This window comes from Somniosus microcephalus, chromosome 1 (genome assembly GCF_052327205.1).
Source record: "Somniosus microcephalus isolate GS21.2 chromosome 1, FLI_Smic_1.0, whole genome shotgun sequence".
NCBI lineage: Eukaryota > Metazoa > Chordata > Chondrichthyes > Squaliformes > Somniosidae > Somniosus > Somniosus microcephalus.
The window spans coordinates 210641167-210659096 of NC_140987.1; the positions used below are offsets into that span (position 1 = coordinate 210641167).

Genomic DNA, 17930 nt, shown 5'->3' on the forward strand with positions numbered 1-17930 from the left:
GTGTGCCGAGGAACCTTGATGTGTGGATTCAGAGTAGTAATTCCACCCAAATTGAAGGATAGAGTGCTCAATGAGCTTCATGAGGGTCATCTGGGAGGGGTAAAAATGAAGAACTTAGCCAGAGCGTTTGTGTGGTGGCCGGGAATCGACAGAGAAATCGAAGAGATGACCAAGAGCTGTACAGGATGCCAGAAGGTCCAAAACGCCCCACCACAAGCCCCTCTACATCCATGGGAGTGGCCCTCATCTCCATGGCAAAGGGTACACATTGATTTTGCTGGTCCATTTATGGACTCGATGTTTTTAATTGCGGTGGATGCACATTCAAAGTGGCCAGAGGTAATAAAAATGTCCTCAACCACCACAGAAAAAACTATCACAGTCTTACGAACCATATTCGCCAGAAATGGGCTGCCTGAACAGATTTGCTCTGACAATGGACCACAGTTTGTGTCTGAAGAGTTCCGGAGGTTCTTAAAGAACAATGGTGTTAAGCATTATACATCCGCCCCATATCATCCAGCCACCAATGGATTGGCTGAGAGGTTTGTTCAAACATTCAAGAAGGCTAACAAGGCCATGTGTAATGAAGATATACCCCTACAACACAAGGTGGATAACTTCTTGTTTGCCTACCGGAATGCGACACATGCGGTTACCAACCAAACTCCAGCCATGATGTTCTTCAATCGAAGACTAAGATGCCACTTGTATTTGGTTAAGCCAAACATCAGAAGAGATGTGGAGAACAGGCAGTTTCAGAATATGAATGAAAGGCCAACCAAGAGTTTCAAGATAGGTCAACCAGTTTTGGCCCGGGACTACCGCACAGAGAAATGGCAGCGAGGAACGATCTGCACACGGCAAGGACCTCTAATGTATACCGTGGACGTTGGAGAGAGCATTATAAGACGCCATGCTGACCAGATTCTAGAGTCACTGGAAAACGTCAAATCTACAGCACGATCCTATACACCTGGTGATGAAACCGAAGTATCAATTGCATCTACCTCAGAATCGGTGATATTGGAAGCAGACGAACCAAACAACGACGTTGATCCCGAATCAACTTTGCCAGAAGAACCTGATACCCCAAAGAGGCGTTATCCGGACAGAATCAGGAAGCCTCCTCAAAGACTGAATTTATAATTGATTAACTTCAGCTAATGTATATAGCAACTTTAATTGTAAATATGTTATTTAATTATTAATCGAATGTTATGTACTGTTTAGCTAAAAGGGGAGGAATTGTAGTGTATGTACCTTGAAGAAGGAACTATATTCTGCAGCCCCTGTATACTGCAGTACCAGTAGTGACCACCCCTGTATATAAGTTTGTATAGTAGTTCCAGTTTTGTCTCCATTCAGTAAACACCTGTTATAACCAACTTCTGCAGTCCGTGTCTCAATTACACACGGACGTTACAGTAGTCACGGGCCAAGACTGGTTGTCCTACATTGAAGCTGCTTGTCGGCTTCTCATTGATGTGCTGGAATTGTTTATCCTCAACATTTCTTCGCACATTTGGTCTAAGCAAGTCCAGACGAGATCGCAACCTTCGGTTGAAGAACATCATGGCCGGGGTCTGGTTGGTAACTGCATGTGTCGCGTTTCGGTAGACTAATAAGAAATTGTCCACCTTATGCTGTAGTGGAATTTCATCGTCGCACATGGCCTTTATCGCCTTCTTAAAGGTTTGTACGAACCTCTCAGCCAATCCATTTGTGGCTGGATGATACGGGGCGGATGTGTAATGCCTTACCCCATTCCTTCTCATAAATTTTCGAAACTCTTCGGACACAAACTGTGGTCCATTATCAGAGCAAATCTGCTCTGGCAAGCTGTTCCTGGCAAATATGGTCCATAGGACTGCAATCTTTCTCTCTGTAGTGGTTGAGGACATTTTTATCACCTCAGGCCACTTCGAATGAGCATCCACTGCTATTAAGAACACTGAGTCCATAAATGGACCAGAAAAATGAATATGCACCCGTTGCCATGGAGAGGAGGGCCACTCCCATGGGTGTAGAGGGGCATGTGGTGGTGCATTTTGGACCTTCTGGCATCCTGAGCAGCTCTTGGTTAGGTCTTTGATTTGTTGATCGATTCCCGGCCACCACACATAAGCCCTAGCAAGGCTATTCATTTTCACTCCCCCCAGATGACCTTCATGTAGCTCATTTTAGCACTCTCTCCCTTAACTTGGGTGGAATCACCACTCTGGATCCACACATCACTGTCCCCTGGCATACTGACAGCTGTTCTCTTCTGGATGAGAATGCTGGCAACAGTGAGTCGCCATGTGTTGGCCATCCCCTCACTGTCAAATCATATACCCGAGACAGCGTCGGATCATTGCGGGTCTCCTTCTCTATATCCGCGTTCGTTACTGGCAATCCTTCAATTATTGACGAATAAAATATCTCGATAGGGTCCACTGCTGGTGCTTCCTCCACAGTAGGCAGTGGCAGGCGCGATAGCCCATCAGCGTTTCCATGCTGTTTCGTGCCTTTATATTCTATTTCATATTGATTCGCCCCTAGAAACAGGGACCATCTTTGTAACCGTTGTGCCGTCATTACTGGAACGCCCTTCTTAGGATTAAAGATGGAGACAAGTGGTTGGTGGTCAGTCAGCAAGGTGAACTTCTGCCCATGCAGATAGTGGTTGAATTTTTTTACTCCCCGTACTAGGCTGAGGGCCTCCCTGTCAATCTGGGCATAGTTGCGCTCGGCTGAGGTTAGTGACCGAGATGCAAAGGCTACTGGCCTCTCCAACCCGTCTGGGAATTTGTGCGACAGCACCGCTCCTATACCATAGGATGATGCATCACATGCCAAATGAATTGGTAGTGCTGGGTTGAAATGGGCCAACACCTCTTTTGATGTGATCAATTCTTTACACTTCTGGAAAGCTCGTCTACGTTTGTCATTCCACTTCCATGGTACCCCTGTTTGCAGTAGGGTGTTCAGTGGGTGTAATACCGTGGACAAATTTGGTAAGAACTTATGGTAGTAGTTTACCAGCCCGAGGAACGACCTCAGTTGTGACACATTTTCCGGTGCTGGAGCCTTGACTACTGCCTCAATCTTTTCAGGGGACTTATGTAACCCCTCTTCATCGATGACGTGGCCACAATACGAGATCTGCTTCTGGAAAAACTCGCACTTGTGGCGATTAGCTCGTAGCCCATATTCCTTTAATCTGGTGAGCACCTTCTCCAAGTTGGCGAGGTGATCACTCATTTTCGCCCGTGACCAGGATGTCGTCCAAATAACACTGGGTCCCTGGAATCCCTTGCAGGACTTGATCCATTGCCCTTTGCCAAATAGCCAGAGCCGATGCTACCCCGAACACCAGCCGGTTGTATTGATAGAGACCTTTATGAGTGTTAATCGTAAGGTATTGTTTCGAGGCTTCTTCTACCTCCATTTGCAAGTACGCCTGGGCTAGATCAATTTTGGTGAAGCGTTTACCTCCAGATAGCGAGGCGAAAATATCCTCAATTCGTGGAAGTGGATATTGTACCGTGTGAAGGACTGGGTTCACTGTCACCTTAAAATCCCCACAGATATGGACCACCTTTGATTCCCCAGGCGTATTACTCAACGACCTCTTCATTACAGGAACGATGGGTGTAGCCCACTCGCTCCAGTCTACTTTGGACAGTACTCCTGAACGTTCCAACCCTTCCAGCTCTGCTTCGACAGCTGGTCTGATCGCATAAGGCACTGGTCTGGTCTTAAGAAACTTTGGGCTTGCATTTTCCTCTATTTTAATCGTTGCTGTTATGCCTTTTAGTGTTCCGAGTCCCTCCTGGAACACTTCTTTTGCGTCAGTTAGCATTTTTGACAGTCGTCCAGGTGTGACATCGTCATCCTTTTTGGCCTCAACCTTCAGTGTCTGTATGGAATGCCAATCTAATTGTATCTTCTGGATCCATTCACGTCCTAGCAGTGGTGGTCCTCCATCTGGCAATACATATATATCCATTTTAGGTATTTCCTGGCCTTTATATATCACTTTCACCCTTATTTTTCCTTTGGGGTAGACTTTTTGCCCTGTGTACGTCTTCAAGAGAACCTCTGTAGCTTTCAAGGGTATATGTGAAAATAGCCGCTTGTAGTCCCTTTGCTTTATGACTGTTATGGCTGATCTTGTGTCCAATTCCATTTCCACTTGGACTCCGTCTATCTTGAGTGTAAGCCAGATAGTCTGGTGATCCTCCATTTTGGTTACCTTGTGTAGTTTCAGACAACCCAGCTCCTTGCTTCCGGAGTCTGTGTCACTTTTCTGTTCGTCTGAACTACTGACCATCACCTTGTGTACCTTTTGTACTTCTCCTGTGGAAATTTCTTACTGTTGGTTTTCTTCCCAGACCTGCAGACTCTTGCTATGTGTCCTGCTTTTCCACACTGTCTGCACACTTGGTCCTTGAACCAACAATCCTTCTGGTCGTGTGCGCCTTTCCCGTTTCCGCCGCTCGGTCCTGAACCCGGCTGTTGCTTTACCCTCTCTCCGTTTTGTTTTTCCTCGACGCCGCTCGGTTTTCAACCCCCGGCTGCGCCCTGTGCGCTTCACCCTCTGTCTTACCCCGTCGATGCTGCTCGGCTTTCTCTCGGCCGTCGGTCGGCTCCAGCCGCCGCTGTCCGGGAAGGGTCTGCGCTGTACCTGTCGTCAGTCTATTGCTGATCGTCGTGGCTGGGGAACCAAGCCCGGCTCTCCACAGCCTCCCCTGCGATGTTCACTCTCTGCCAGACGACTGGGCGGTTGCTCGTGGTCGACGCCCGTGTTTCTGGCCTCGACTTTTTTCCACCGCCCTCCCGGAGCGAATCCTCGAAGGGAAATGCAGAGTTGCAGGTAGATTTGAATCGACACTCGAATCCGTGATTCTGAGAGTATGATGTTTTTCAATAACCACACGGATACTGTAACTTAACAATCAACAGGTATTTACTGGAGTAGGGTAGTCTCAAGACTGGGGTACAGAGGCATACTCAAGGCTTATATACAGGTGTGGTCACTGCCGGTACTACAGTATACAGGAGCTGTAAAAGCAGTTCTCTCTTAAAGGTACATACACTACAATTTTACCTTTGACTCAATTTCAGCATCCAAGTTAGGCCACCACAGGTAGCTCCTAGCCAGTCCTTTCATTCTAGTCATTCCTGGGTGCGATTGATGCAACTGTTCCATCAAAGTAGAGCGTCCCCGCTCTGGGACTATGATACGTGCTTCCCATAGCACACATCCATCTTGGACACTGAGCTCGTGCTGTCTCTGTCTGTACGGTGCGAACTCCGGTCCCTCACGGTGATCTGGCCATCCTTTCAACACATACTCACGGACCCTTGACAGAACGGGGTCCTTGGCTGTCCAGCCCTGGATTTGCGCTGAAGTCATCAGGGGACTGATCTCCTGATCCAGCATCAGGAGGTGCTCCTCAGGGGAAGTACTGCAAGGAGATTTTGAGAGGGGCGGGCGGCTGAGAGCATCAGCGTTCCCGTTTTCCTTGCCGGCTCTGTACGTGATCACATATTCATAGGCTCTTAGTATTACTGCCCATCTCATTATTCTCTGTGATGCCATTTGAGGCACCGCTTTCATCTCATTCAGTAAGCTAATAAGAGACTTGTGGTCAGTACTGATTACAAACTTCCTCCCATATATGTACTTATGGAATTTCTTTACTCCAAATATAATGGCTAACCCCTTTTTATCAAGCTGTAAATAGTTATTTTCCGCAGCTGTGAGCGTGCGTGAAACAAACCCGATGGGCCTTTCTGCTCCATCAGGCATGCGGTGGGCCAACACTGCCCCCACTCCATAGGTTGATGCGTCACAGGACATTATCAGCTCCTCCTTCTCGTCGTAATGCACTAACACCCTGCTGGACTGAAGTAGCTCCTTTGACTGCTGAAACGCTTTCGCTTGCTCTGGCCCCCAACGCCATGGCTCCTCCTTTCTCAGCAGTTTGTGCAGGGGTGCCAGCAGCATCGGTAAGTTTGGAAGAAACCGGTTATAATAATTCAGGAGCCCTAGATAGGCTTTCAGTTCAGTCACTGAGGTGGGTGCAGGTGCATCCTGCACTGCCCGCACTTTCCCTGGTGATGGATGGAGGCCTGTGGCATCCACCCGATGTCCCAGGAATGTAACTTCCTTCTCCATGAAACTACACTTACTCCGTTTCAGGCGTAGCCCCGCCTCTTCCAGCCGCTGTAGCACTTTGTCCAGTGTTTTTACGTGATCCTGATCGTCACTTCCTGTTAGCAGAATATCATCCAAGTACACGGCCGCCTTTGGAATGCCCTGCAGAATGCCCTCCATAGTCCGTTGGAATATGCTGGGCTAGAACTGACACCAAATGGTAACCTGGCATACGTGAACAGCCCCTTGTGCGTGTTCACCGTGGCAAACTTTTTTGATTCTTCATCTAGCAATATCTGCTGATACGCATGACTCATGTCCAGTTTGCTGAATCTTTCTCCCCCAGCGAGCGATGTTAACATGTCCTCCATTCGCGGAATGGGGTACTGTTCCAGTGATGATACTCTGTTCACTGTTAACTTATAGTCGCCACACACCCTTACGTTACCGTCGGGCTTCAATACCGGGACTATTGGTGCCGCCCAGTCTGAAAATTTCACTGGTTCTATTACTTTGTCCTTTAGCAGGCGATCTAGTTCCGCCTCAACCTTGGTTTTCATTGCAAAAGGTACCGACCTTGGTTTAAAGAAACGAGGCGTGGCATCACTGGCTACATGAATCTTGGCTGTGGCTCCCCTTAAGGTGCCCAGTTCGTCCTTGAACACTAACTCATGCTTCATCAGCACTTCTTGCAGTGCCTCTGTATTGTCCTCCATTTTATTCATTGCCTGCCAGTCCACACTCAACTCACTGATCCACCCTCGCCCTAACAGGTTTGGCCCTGACCCTACTACCACCGTAAGCTCTTTGGTGACTCTTTTGTGTTCCACTTGTACTTCGGCCGCCCCCAAAATGTCCACCTTCTGTCCTGTGTAGGTTTTGAGACTAATGGGGCGTGTACCTAGCTCTGGTACTTTTGCTTCCCCCCATAGCTTGGCGTACTCAGCCTGCGACATTATGGTTACACTACATCCGGTGTCAATCTCAAACTTTACTTGACCTCCGTTCACTATCAAATACTGAGTGAGAGGGGGTACATTGGGCCTTGAAGTGTCTATACTGTATATAGTGAAAACCGACTCACTAGACTCTTCCTCCTCTTGTATGTAATTTGCCCGCTTTGTGTACTTCTCCCTCCCCCCCCTTTAGCATGCTTTGCCCCTTTAGCACTGCTTCTCTCACTGCCCTTTTACAGACTTTCTGTAAGTGCCCTATTTTTCCACAATTGTGGCACTTTGCCTTTGCAAACCTGCAGTCCTTTGCATAATGGCTCATCCCGCCACATTGGTAGCAATCCCCAACCCCGACTGGTGGACTTTTCGCGCCAGCTTCCATCTTGAAAACAGCTCCTCCCACTGGTTGCTCGTACTGTTTAAGTCCTTAATGTCCTTGTTAGCCGTCTCCATGGCTTGTGCTTTTTTAAGTGCCGTCTCAAACGTTAATCCTTCTTCTGACAGCAACCTTTGCTGTATACTGTCGTCGTTAACTCCGCATACTAGTCTGTCCCTTAACATGACTGAGCGTATTTCCAAAATTACAGTCCTGTGCGAGCTTCCGAAGCTCCTCCACATACTCAGTAACGCTTTCTTCCGGCCTCCTAATCCTCAAATTGAATTTCCATCTCTGTACTATTTCACTAGGTTTCGGATTGAAATGATTCTTTAGTAGACTCACCAACTTGTCAAAAGATTTTTCTCCTGGCCGCTCCAGGCTCAGCAGATTTCTCATCCGTGTATAGGTTTGCGCTCCCACACAATTCAGTAAAATGGCCCTTTTCTTTTCAGCACGGTCCACCTCGTTTGCCATAAAGAAATGGCTCAGTATTTCACAATACTCCTCCCAAGACTGCGACTTGCTGTCAAAAGGTGCCACGGAGCCTACCGTTCCTGCCATCCTTGGAGTCCGGTCACTTCAGCCCAAAAAATCAAACTTCGCTTCGACTCCCGCGGCCTAGCCTCGTGCTTTTCTGACTAGTTTGCTAACCAACCCGAGCACCTCTTCCGAATTCTCCATAACTATGACTGATCCACCAAAACTTTTCCGTCCTTTATTCTCGTCGCCATATGTGGTATCTTGAGGTGGCCATAGATGGAGACGGACACAGGTTAACTCCGTAACATGGTTTAATCAACACTTGCACATAAAAGCTTCTGCCATGAGGCAGCAAAAACAGAGAGTACAACCAGTACCGACCAGACTTAACGCAGGAGACCAATTGCCACAGCACCACCTGGTGGATCAGGTTACTCATAACCTCCCAGGTTACTACACCTACACTGAAGTGTCGGCCTGGATTATGTGTTCAAGTCTCTGGAGTGGGACTTGAACGCACAATCTTCTGAATCAGAGGCGAGAGTGCTACCCACTGAGTCATGGCTGAAACATTGTAGAGGGAGAATGTTAGCATGTAATTGATGGGAAGAGTGCCAGCATGAACTTGGGCAGGGGAAGAAGAGTGCCAGTTTAAATTTGATGGGAGGGGTTGAAAAGTGTCGGCATGAACTGAGAGGGGAAGAAAGTAGCATAAGATTGCATTTTAATACATCTCTCAGAAATGTCCCAAAACTCCTCGCACAAAATTGGTTTGATGTTTAGTCAGTATTTTGTAGGCAAAAGTGGCAGTCAGTTTGCAAACTGCATGCTTCCACAAATGACATTGAGAAGAATTATCACTTAATCTTTCTTTGGTGATGTTGGTTGAGCTTCCAGGGGAATAAGCAGATGTGCCTCAGTTTAACATCTCATCTAATCGCCAGTGTCTACAACAATGCAGTGTTCCATCAATACAGCACTGAAGTGTCAGCTGAGATTGTGAAGTCCTAAAGTGAGTTTTGCTCTCTCAGCCTCCTGACCCAGAGAAAGGACTTGAGCCTGGGAAGGGAGGAAAGTGCCTCCATATCACTGGCAATCATATAAATAATTTTACAATAGATTTAACAACAGAGTACCAATATAAAACTATAACATCCTGCAATTTCTCTGCAAGAAATGAGGTAAACCCCCCATAATTTTTGTCACAATCATCCCCAATACAAATGATGGCACAGGTTTGTCAGCTATGCCCCATTGCACTTTCAGTATATATGTCACAGGCTCTGTCCAAGACTGTTTTTGAGGATGTGTTTTCCAGGTTGTCCAGATGTCATAGAATCATGCAGCACAGTAGGAGGCCATACTAGCCATTGTGTCTGTGTCGGCTCTTTGAAAGAGCTATCCAATAAGTCCCATTCCCCTGCTCTTTCCCCACGGTCCTGCAAATGTTTCCTTAAGTTCTCAGTTCTCAAATCTGGATAATTCTGTGTTTTGGTAAGTGGAACTGAAATTTCTTGTCACTGGCTGACGGGCATTAGTAGAAAAACCCTTTCATGGGTGAAAGGTAGCTATAATTTGTACTTGTAGCCGATTTGTGCCTATTCTAATGTTATGGGTGGTTGGAATGGTATCCCTCCAGTTTTCTCCCCAGCTCCCCTGAAATCAGTGATTCATGGGCACGAATAACACTATCTCATCCAAATGGCCACTGTATGAGCCTAGGCAGTAGCAGCTAACAAATGAATCATGGGGGCATCAAAGGAACACTTGACCCTGTAGATGTTTACATCACTGCTGGATTGCCAGATATCTCCAGTTATTGCCAAAATAATTTCTGACCGGCATTTAATGACAATCCTGCAAGATGATCATTAGACTTTACGAGAAACCCATAAATCAATGCCATTTTTTTAATGGTAACTGAATAAGTCAAATTCTGTTTTTATTATTCTCTTGCACAGTGTGATTGTTGCGCTAAAACTTTATGGTGCTCATTTTCATTAAGCATTCTCTTACTCTGCATTATCATAGAAAGAAAGCAATGACACGTTGGGCTCGTGCCAATAACATCCACAAAAAGAAGCTCCCGGAAGCTACACCATGGAGTCAGATGAAACAGAATGGTGACAATGGCCCAAGTAAGACAAAAGCAAAACAACGATGGGGTAAAAAACAGCCAGCCAGGGATGAGAACATGCCGGAAAAATTTAAACGCAAGGAAAGCGAATGGTACCACAAGAAAGAAGAGTATCAGAGTGAAGACGTTAATGGGTTCATGGATTACCTGAAAGAAACAGGTCAGGTTCTCCACAAAGGAACAGTGGTGTCAGTGGAGAGTGAAAAGGTAAAGGTTGATGCAACACTAGCTCTGAAGAAGGACCAGAGACGGGAGAACAGGAGGTTGAAGAGGCAAGTTCAGAAGAAAAATACCATGGTAATTTTCAAGTGTAAACGTTCATCCAACTTGAAATAGGCTTAAAGATTGTAGTAAGAACAATGTCATAATTGGGCTGTCATTCGTGCATCATAGAAACATAAGAACATAAGAACATAAGAAATAGGAGCAGGAGTAGGCCAATCGGCCCCTCGAGCCTGCTCCACCATTCAATAAGATCATGGCTGATCTGATCCTAACCTCAAATCTTCTATCACTCTGCATCCACCCGAACCCATGTGATCTCCCGGGAGAGGCGAAAAACCAGATAAAGACCCAATGGCCAATTTGGGAGAAAAAAATCTGGGAAATTCCTCTCCGACCCATCTAGGCGATCGAAATTCTTCCAGGAGATCACTCTGTCCCTATATTTTCTACAGTACTTACCTTCTGTAAAGGCGATCTCCACCCCAGCCAGGAACAGGAATAAAACCATCTCCTGAAATCTAACAGAATTAGAACACGGTAGGAGCAGAACAAGGCTACACGGCCCCTGGGCCCGCTCCACTACCCACAGGGCCATGACCATTCCGAACCCAGACTCATGTCCAATTTCCTGCCCGCTCCCCGTAACCCTTTATTCCCTTTACTTCTAGGAAACTATCTATTTCTGTTTTAAATTTATTTAATGATGTAGCTTCCACAGCTTTCTGGGGCAGCAAATTCCACAAACCTACCACCCTCTGAGTGAAGAAGTTTCTCCTCATCTCTGTTTTGAAAGAGCAGCCCCTTATTTTAAGATTATGCCCCCTAGTTCTAGTTTCACCCATCATTGGGAACATCCTCACCGCATCCACCCGATCAAGCCCCTTCACAATCTTATATGTTTCAATAAGATCGCCTCTCATTCTTCTGAACTCCAATGAGTAGAGTCCCAATCTACTCAACCTCTCCTCATATGACCACCCCCTCATCCCCGGGATTAACCGAGTGAACCTTCTTTGTACTGACTCGAGAGCAAGTATGTCTTTTCTTAAGTATGGACACCAAAACTGTATGCAGTATTCCAGGTGCGGCCTCACCAATACCTTGTACAACTGCAGCAATACCTCCCTGTTTTTATATTCCAACCCCCTAGCAATAAAAGCCAACATTCCATTGGCCTTCTTGATCACTTGCTGCACCTGCATACTAACTTTTTGAGTTTCGTGCACCAGGACCCCCAGATCCCTTTGTACTACAGTACTTTCCAGTTTCTTGCCATTAAGATAATAACTTGCTCTCTGATTTTTCCTGCCAAAGTGCATAACTTCACACTTTCCAGTATTGTATTCCATCTGCCAAATCTCTGCCCACTTACTTAGCCTGTCTATGTCCCTTTGCAGGTTTTTTATGTCCTCCTCACTCACTACTTTCCGTCCCATCTTTGTATCATCTGCAAACTTTGATATGTTACACTCGGTCCCTTCCTCCAAATCGTTAATATAGATTGTAAAGAGTTGGGGACCCAGCACTGACCCCTGCGGAACACCACTAGTTACTGGTTGCCAATCTGAGAACGAACCATTTATCCCAACTCTCTGCTTTCTGTTAGAGAGCCAATCCTCCACCCATGCCAGAATATTACCCCCAATCCCGTGATTTTTTATCTTGAGCAATAATCTTTTGTGTGGCACCTTATCAAATGCCTTTTGGAAGTCTAAATACACTACGTCCACTGGTTCCCCTTTATCCACCCTGTACGTTACTTCCTCAAAAAACTCAAGCAAATTTGTTAAACATGACTTCCCCTTCATGAAACCATGCTGAGTTTGCCCTATTAAATTGTGTTTATCCAAATGTCCCGTTACTGTCTCCTTAATAATGGACTCTAACATTTTACCAACCACAGATGTTAGGCTAACAGGTCTATAGTTTCCAGCCTTCTGCCTACTACCCTTTTTAAATAATGGTGTTACATTAGCAGTTTTCCAATCTGCCGGGACCTTTGCTGAGTCCAGTGAGTTTTGGAAAATTATTACCAATGCATCCACAATCCCTACCGCTACTTCCCTCAAGACCCTGGGATGCAAGCCATCAGGTCCAGGGGATTTATCCGCCTTGAGTCCCATTATTTTACCAAGTACCACTTCCTTAGTGATTTTAATTGTATTTAGTTCCTCCCCCCCTAGAGCCCCCTGTTTGTCCAGTGTTGGGATATTCTTAGTGTCCTCTACTGTAAAGACTGATACAAAATAATTGTTCAGTGCTTTTGCCATCTCCATGTTTCCCACCATTAATTTCCCGGTCTCATCCTCTAAGGGACCAACATTTACTTTAGCCACCCTTTTTCTTTTTATATAACTATAGAAACTTTTACTGTCTGTTTTTATATATTTTGCTAATTTACTTTCATAATCTATCTTCCCTTTCTTAATCAATCTTTTTGTTATTTTTTGCTGTCTTTTAAAGACTTCCCAATCTTCCATCCTCCCACTAGATTTGGCTACCTTATATGCCCTTGTTTTAGTCGGATACTATCCTTAATTACTTTACTTAGCCACGGATGGCTATCTTTTCTTTTACACCCTTTTTTCCTCAGTGGAATATATTTTTTTTGGAAGTTGTAAAATAACTCCTTAAATGTACATCATAGAAGATAGGAGCAGGAGTAGGCCATTCGGCCCCTCGAGCCTGCTCCGCCATTCAATGAGATCATGGCTGATCATCCAAATTCAGTACCCTGTCCCTGCCCTCTCCCCATATCCCTTGATCCATTTAGCCTTAAGAAATATATCCAACTCCTTCTTGAATATATTTAATGAATTGGCCTCCACTGCCTTCTATGGTAGAGAATTCCACAGGTTCACCACTCTCTGGGTGAAGAAATTCCTCCTCATCTCTGTCCTAAATGGCTTACCCCTTATCCTTAGACTGTGACCCCTGGTTCTGGACTCCCCGGTCATCGGGAACATCCTTCCTGCATCCAGTCTGTCCAGTCCTGTTAGAATTTTATAATTTCCACGAGATCCCCTCATTCTTCTAAACTCCAGCGAGTATAAGCCCAATCGACCCAATCTCTCCTCATACGTCATTCCTGCCATCCCAGGTATCAGTCTGGTGAATCTTCGCTGCACTCCCTCCATGGCAAGAACATCCTTCCTCAGATAAGGCGACCAAAACTGCACACAATACTCAAGCTGCGGTCCCACCAAGGCCCTGTACAACTGCAGCAAGACATCCTTGTTCCTGTACTCAAACCCTCTCGCTATGAAGGCCAGCATACCATTTGCCGCCTTAACCGCCTGCTGCACCTGCATGCTTACCTTCAGCGACTGGTGCACAAGGACACCCAGGTCTCGTTGCACTTCCCCTTCTCCCAATCTATTGCTGTTCAGATAATAATCTGCCTTTCTCTTTTTGCCACCAAAGTGGATAACCTCGCATTTATCTACAGTATACTGCATCTGCCCAATCACCCAACCTGTCCAAATCATACTGGAATTTCTTGGCATCCTCCTCACAGCACACATGCCCACCCAGCTTTGTGTCATCTGCAAACTTGGAGATATTACATCTAGTTCCCTCGTCTAGATCATTTATATATATTGTGAATAGCTGGGGTCCTAGCACTGATCCCTGCGGTACCCCACTAGTCACTGCCTGCCACTCGGAAAAAGAGCCGTTTATTCCAACTCTTTGCTTCCTGTCTGCCAACCAGTTTTATATCCAAGTCAGTACCTTGCCCCCAATCCCATGTGCCTTAACTTTACACGCTAATCTCTTATGCGGGACCTTATCGAAAGCCTTCTGAAAGTCCAAATACACCACATCCACTGGTTCTCCCTTATCTATTCTACCAGTTACATCCTCAAAAAATTCCAGTAGATTAGTCGAGCACGATTTACCTTTTGTAAATCCATGTTGACTTTGTCCGATCCTGTCACTGTTTTCCAAATGCTCTGCTATTACATCTTTTATAATGTACTGTGGCATAGGACCTCACAAAACACAATAGTTTTCAATAATGGATTACAGGAAGATTCACTATTTTCTATATCATAGAATGATATGGCATAGGAGGCCATTTGGCTCCATTGTGCCTGCTCTTTGAAGGGGCTATCCAATTAGTCCCACTCCCCTGCTCTTTTCCCACAGCTCTGCAAAATTTTCCTAATCACGTATTTAACCAATTTATACATTCTATAGAATCAAAAGGTAACATCTCAATAGTTATTCTAATTGTGTTCCAGATTATTTAACATTTTTGTTAAAAGAATATCAAGATGTTCCCATTTACTGGGCTCTCATGGAACCCATTTGACATATTTCAGCAACGAAATGCTGAAATGAACTGACATAAGCCAAGCGGGTTTTTGGTAGACGTCGGTTTCAAGACAATATCAATATCAATTACCAGTTCGATCGAGATGGCAATGGAATTAATTTTCCTGTAAATTTTGTTAACATTTGTTCAGAGACCACGGGAGCATCATTGTAATGGAGTTATATTCTTACCAAGTGAAGTGTTGAGTGGGTATACACGTTTCTCTAAAGCTTTACCCAGACTAGTATTTAGGGTAGAGAATTGTGACAACTCAAAAATATAGTTTGACCTGACCTTTTCGGCTGTCCTTCATCCAATAGAAGTTCTCACGTAGGCCATTTTTAATCGTAACTTCTGCACACAGCGTATAAATGCAGAATTCACCAACTTATGAAGTGTTCCCCACAAATCATAAAAAAGTGGTATCTTACTCTTACCCCTTAAGAATTTCCTTTCAAGAGTTTTAAAAGATTACCTTTTTTCCCCCAAATTTTGTGTAGACCCTTTTCACCAGTTTTCAAAAGTTGGAAATCTCTAACCAGGAAAGCTTATTTAAATGCAAAATACTTGTTGCGTATGATAAAACATAAACATCCAATGGTCTGAATAATCCACAAGTTATCAGTGTGTTCTATTGAGTCCACTCAGCACCTCTCCAAATTATCAAACTGAGATCAGGAACTCTTGGAGAGTTATAAATACAAACCCGTATCTTACCAGTCAGTGAAGCAGAAGAAAAAAATCTCTGATGTAACCTTTAAAGCACATAATGTGTTGAAAATTGACAGCCAAGGTTTCAGAAGGAATCAGAAAAGACCACGTGAACACTGAATGTATGAGAGGCTGTAAACAAACCCAAATAGTTCATGACTTCTAACGTTAATAATTTAAGTTAGTCACCTTTTATCAGTTGTGTGAGTGAAATTCAGTACATCTTGTAGTCTGTAATAACATGATTAGACCTCCCAAGACGCAAATAATCATTTAAATCCAACAAATTACACTGTCGAAACAATACTGACGTCCTGCAGGCGACTCCACCACTGAACATGCCGATAATCATTTAGTAGTAGTGAACTATATAGCAGCCCTCGAACTAAGCTTGAAAGTTAGTACAGTTGTAAATAGAATTATTTGTGCAGTGTGGAAAATAGTGAAATTGACTGTAAAAAAAACCCGTACAAAATCATCAAATTTCTGGGCAATTTTCCTCAGCAAACCTAGACGAATGACCAAGCCTGTAATGCAGGACACAACCAAGACTGAAATAAAGTAGGAGAGGAGGTGGCGGGGTAAATAAGAACATAAGAAATAGGAGCAGGAGTAGGCCATCCGGCCCTTCGAGCCTGCTCCGCCATTCAATGAGATCATGGCTGATCTTCTGCCTCAACTCCATTCACCGGCCCTATCACCATATCCCTTGATGCCCTTACTAGTCAGAAATCTATCGACTTCTGTTTTGAATATACCCAATGACTGAGCCTCCATAGTCCTCTGGGGTAGAGAATTCCAAAGATTCACCACCCTGTGTGTGAAGAAATTTCTGCTCATCTCAGTCCTGAATGACCTACCTTTTATCCTGAGGCTGTGGCCCCTGGTTCTAGACTCCCCAGCCAATGGAAACATTCTCCCAGCAACCACCCTATCGAGCCCTGTAATAATTTTGTATGCTTCAATGAGATCCCCTCTCATTCTTCTGAATTCAAGAGAATACAGGGCTAGTTTACTCAATCTCTTCTCATACGACAGTCCCGCCATCCCAGGAATCAATCTCGTGAACCTTCGTTGCACTCCCCCTATGGTAAGTATACCCTTCCTTAGGTAAGGAGACCAAAATTGTACACAGTACTCCAGGTGTGGTCTCACCAAGGCCCTATATAATTGGAGTAAGACTTCTTTACTCCTGTACTCAAATCCTCTTGTAATGAAGGCCATACCATTTGCCTTCCTAATGGCTTGCTGCACCTGCACATTTACTTTCAGTGACTCATGTACAAGGACACCCAGGTCCCTTTGAGCATCTGCATTCCCCAATCTTTCACCATTTAGGAAATACTCTGCCTTTCTGTTTTTTCTACCAAAGTGGATAACTTCACATTTATCCACATTATATTCCATCTGCCATGTTCTCGCCCACTCACTGAGCCTGTCGAGATTCCCTTGAAGCCTCTTCACATCCTCTTCACAACTGACACTGCCACCTAGCTTTGTATCATCAGCAAATGTGGAAATGTTACATTTAGTCCCCTCATCCAAATCATTGATATAGATTGTGAACAGCTGGGGCCCAAGCACCGATCCTTGCGGTACCCCACTAGTCACAGCCTGCCATCCTGAAAAAGACCCATTTATCCCTACTCTTTGTTTTCTGTCTGTTAACCAATTCTCAATCCATGCTAGTATATTACCCCCAATTCCATGTGCCCTAATTTTATTCACCAACCTCGTGTGGGACCTTATCGAAGGCCTTCTGAAAATCCAAATACACCACATCTACCAGTTCCCCTTTGTCTACTCCACTAGTTACAGCCTCAAAGAACTCCAATAGGTTTGTCAAACAGGATTTCCCTTTCATAAGTTCATGTTGACTCTGCCCAATCTTACTATTAGTTTCTAAGTGCCCAGTTATTGCATCCTTTATAATAGATTCCAGCATTTTCCCAACTACTGATGTGAGGCTAACAGGTCTGTAGTTCCCCGTTTTCTCTCTCCCTCCTTTTTCTTATATAGCGGGGTCACATTTGCTATCCTCCAATCTGCAGGAACCATTCAGAATCTATAGAATTTTGGAAGATGACAACCAATGCGTCCACTATCTCAATGGCCACCTCTTTCAAAACCCTAGGATGTAGGTCATCTGGTCCTTGGGATTTATCGACTTTTAGTCCCATTAATTTTGCTAGTATTGTGTTTTTTTTTCTAATAATTTCTTTAAGTTCCTCGTTCTCGCCACACCCTTGGTTATGTCGTATTTCTGAGAGGTTTTTTGTGTCTTCCTCCATGAAGACAGAAACAAAGTATTTATTTAATTTCTCTGCCATTTCCTCATTCCTCATTTCCCATTATAAATTTTCCTGTCTCTGACTGTAAAGGACCTACATTTACCTTAGCCAGTCTTTTCCTTTTCACATACCTGGCAACTTTATAAGCTTCCTCCTTTGACTTAATACTAGCTTTAATTTCTTTTGTTAGCCATGGTTGGATCACTTTTCTTTTTGGGTTTTTATGCCCTAGAGGAATATATGTTTGTTGCAAATTATGCATTATTTCCTTGAATGTTAGCCATTGTA

At 44.7% G+C, this 17930-nt stretch overlaps 1 protein-coding gene across 3 annotated transcripts in view; it reads left to right on the forward strand.

Moving 5' to 3' along the window:
* The window catches only part of zcchc9 (zinc finger, CCHC domain containing 9), a 68197-nt gene that overhangs the window by 6623 nt on the left and 43644 nt on the right, over positions 1-17930 (forward strand). For all 3 annotated transcript variants that reach the window (XM_085989400.1, XM_085989401.1, XM_085989407.1), the window contains exon 2: positions 9992-10394. In XM_085989400.1, the coding sequence (XP_085845526.1) occupies positions 10002-10394 (393 nt within the window). In that variant the 5' untranslated portion in view covers positions 9992-10001. The remainder of the gene's footprint in view (positions 1-9991; positions 10395-17930) is intronic.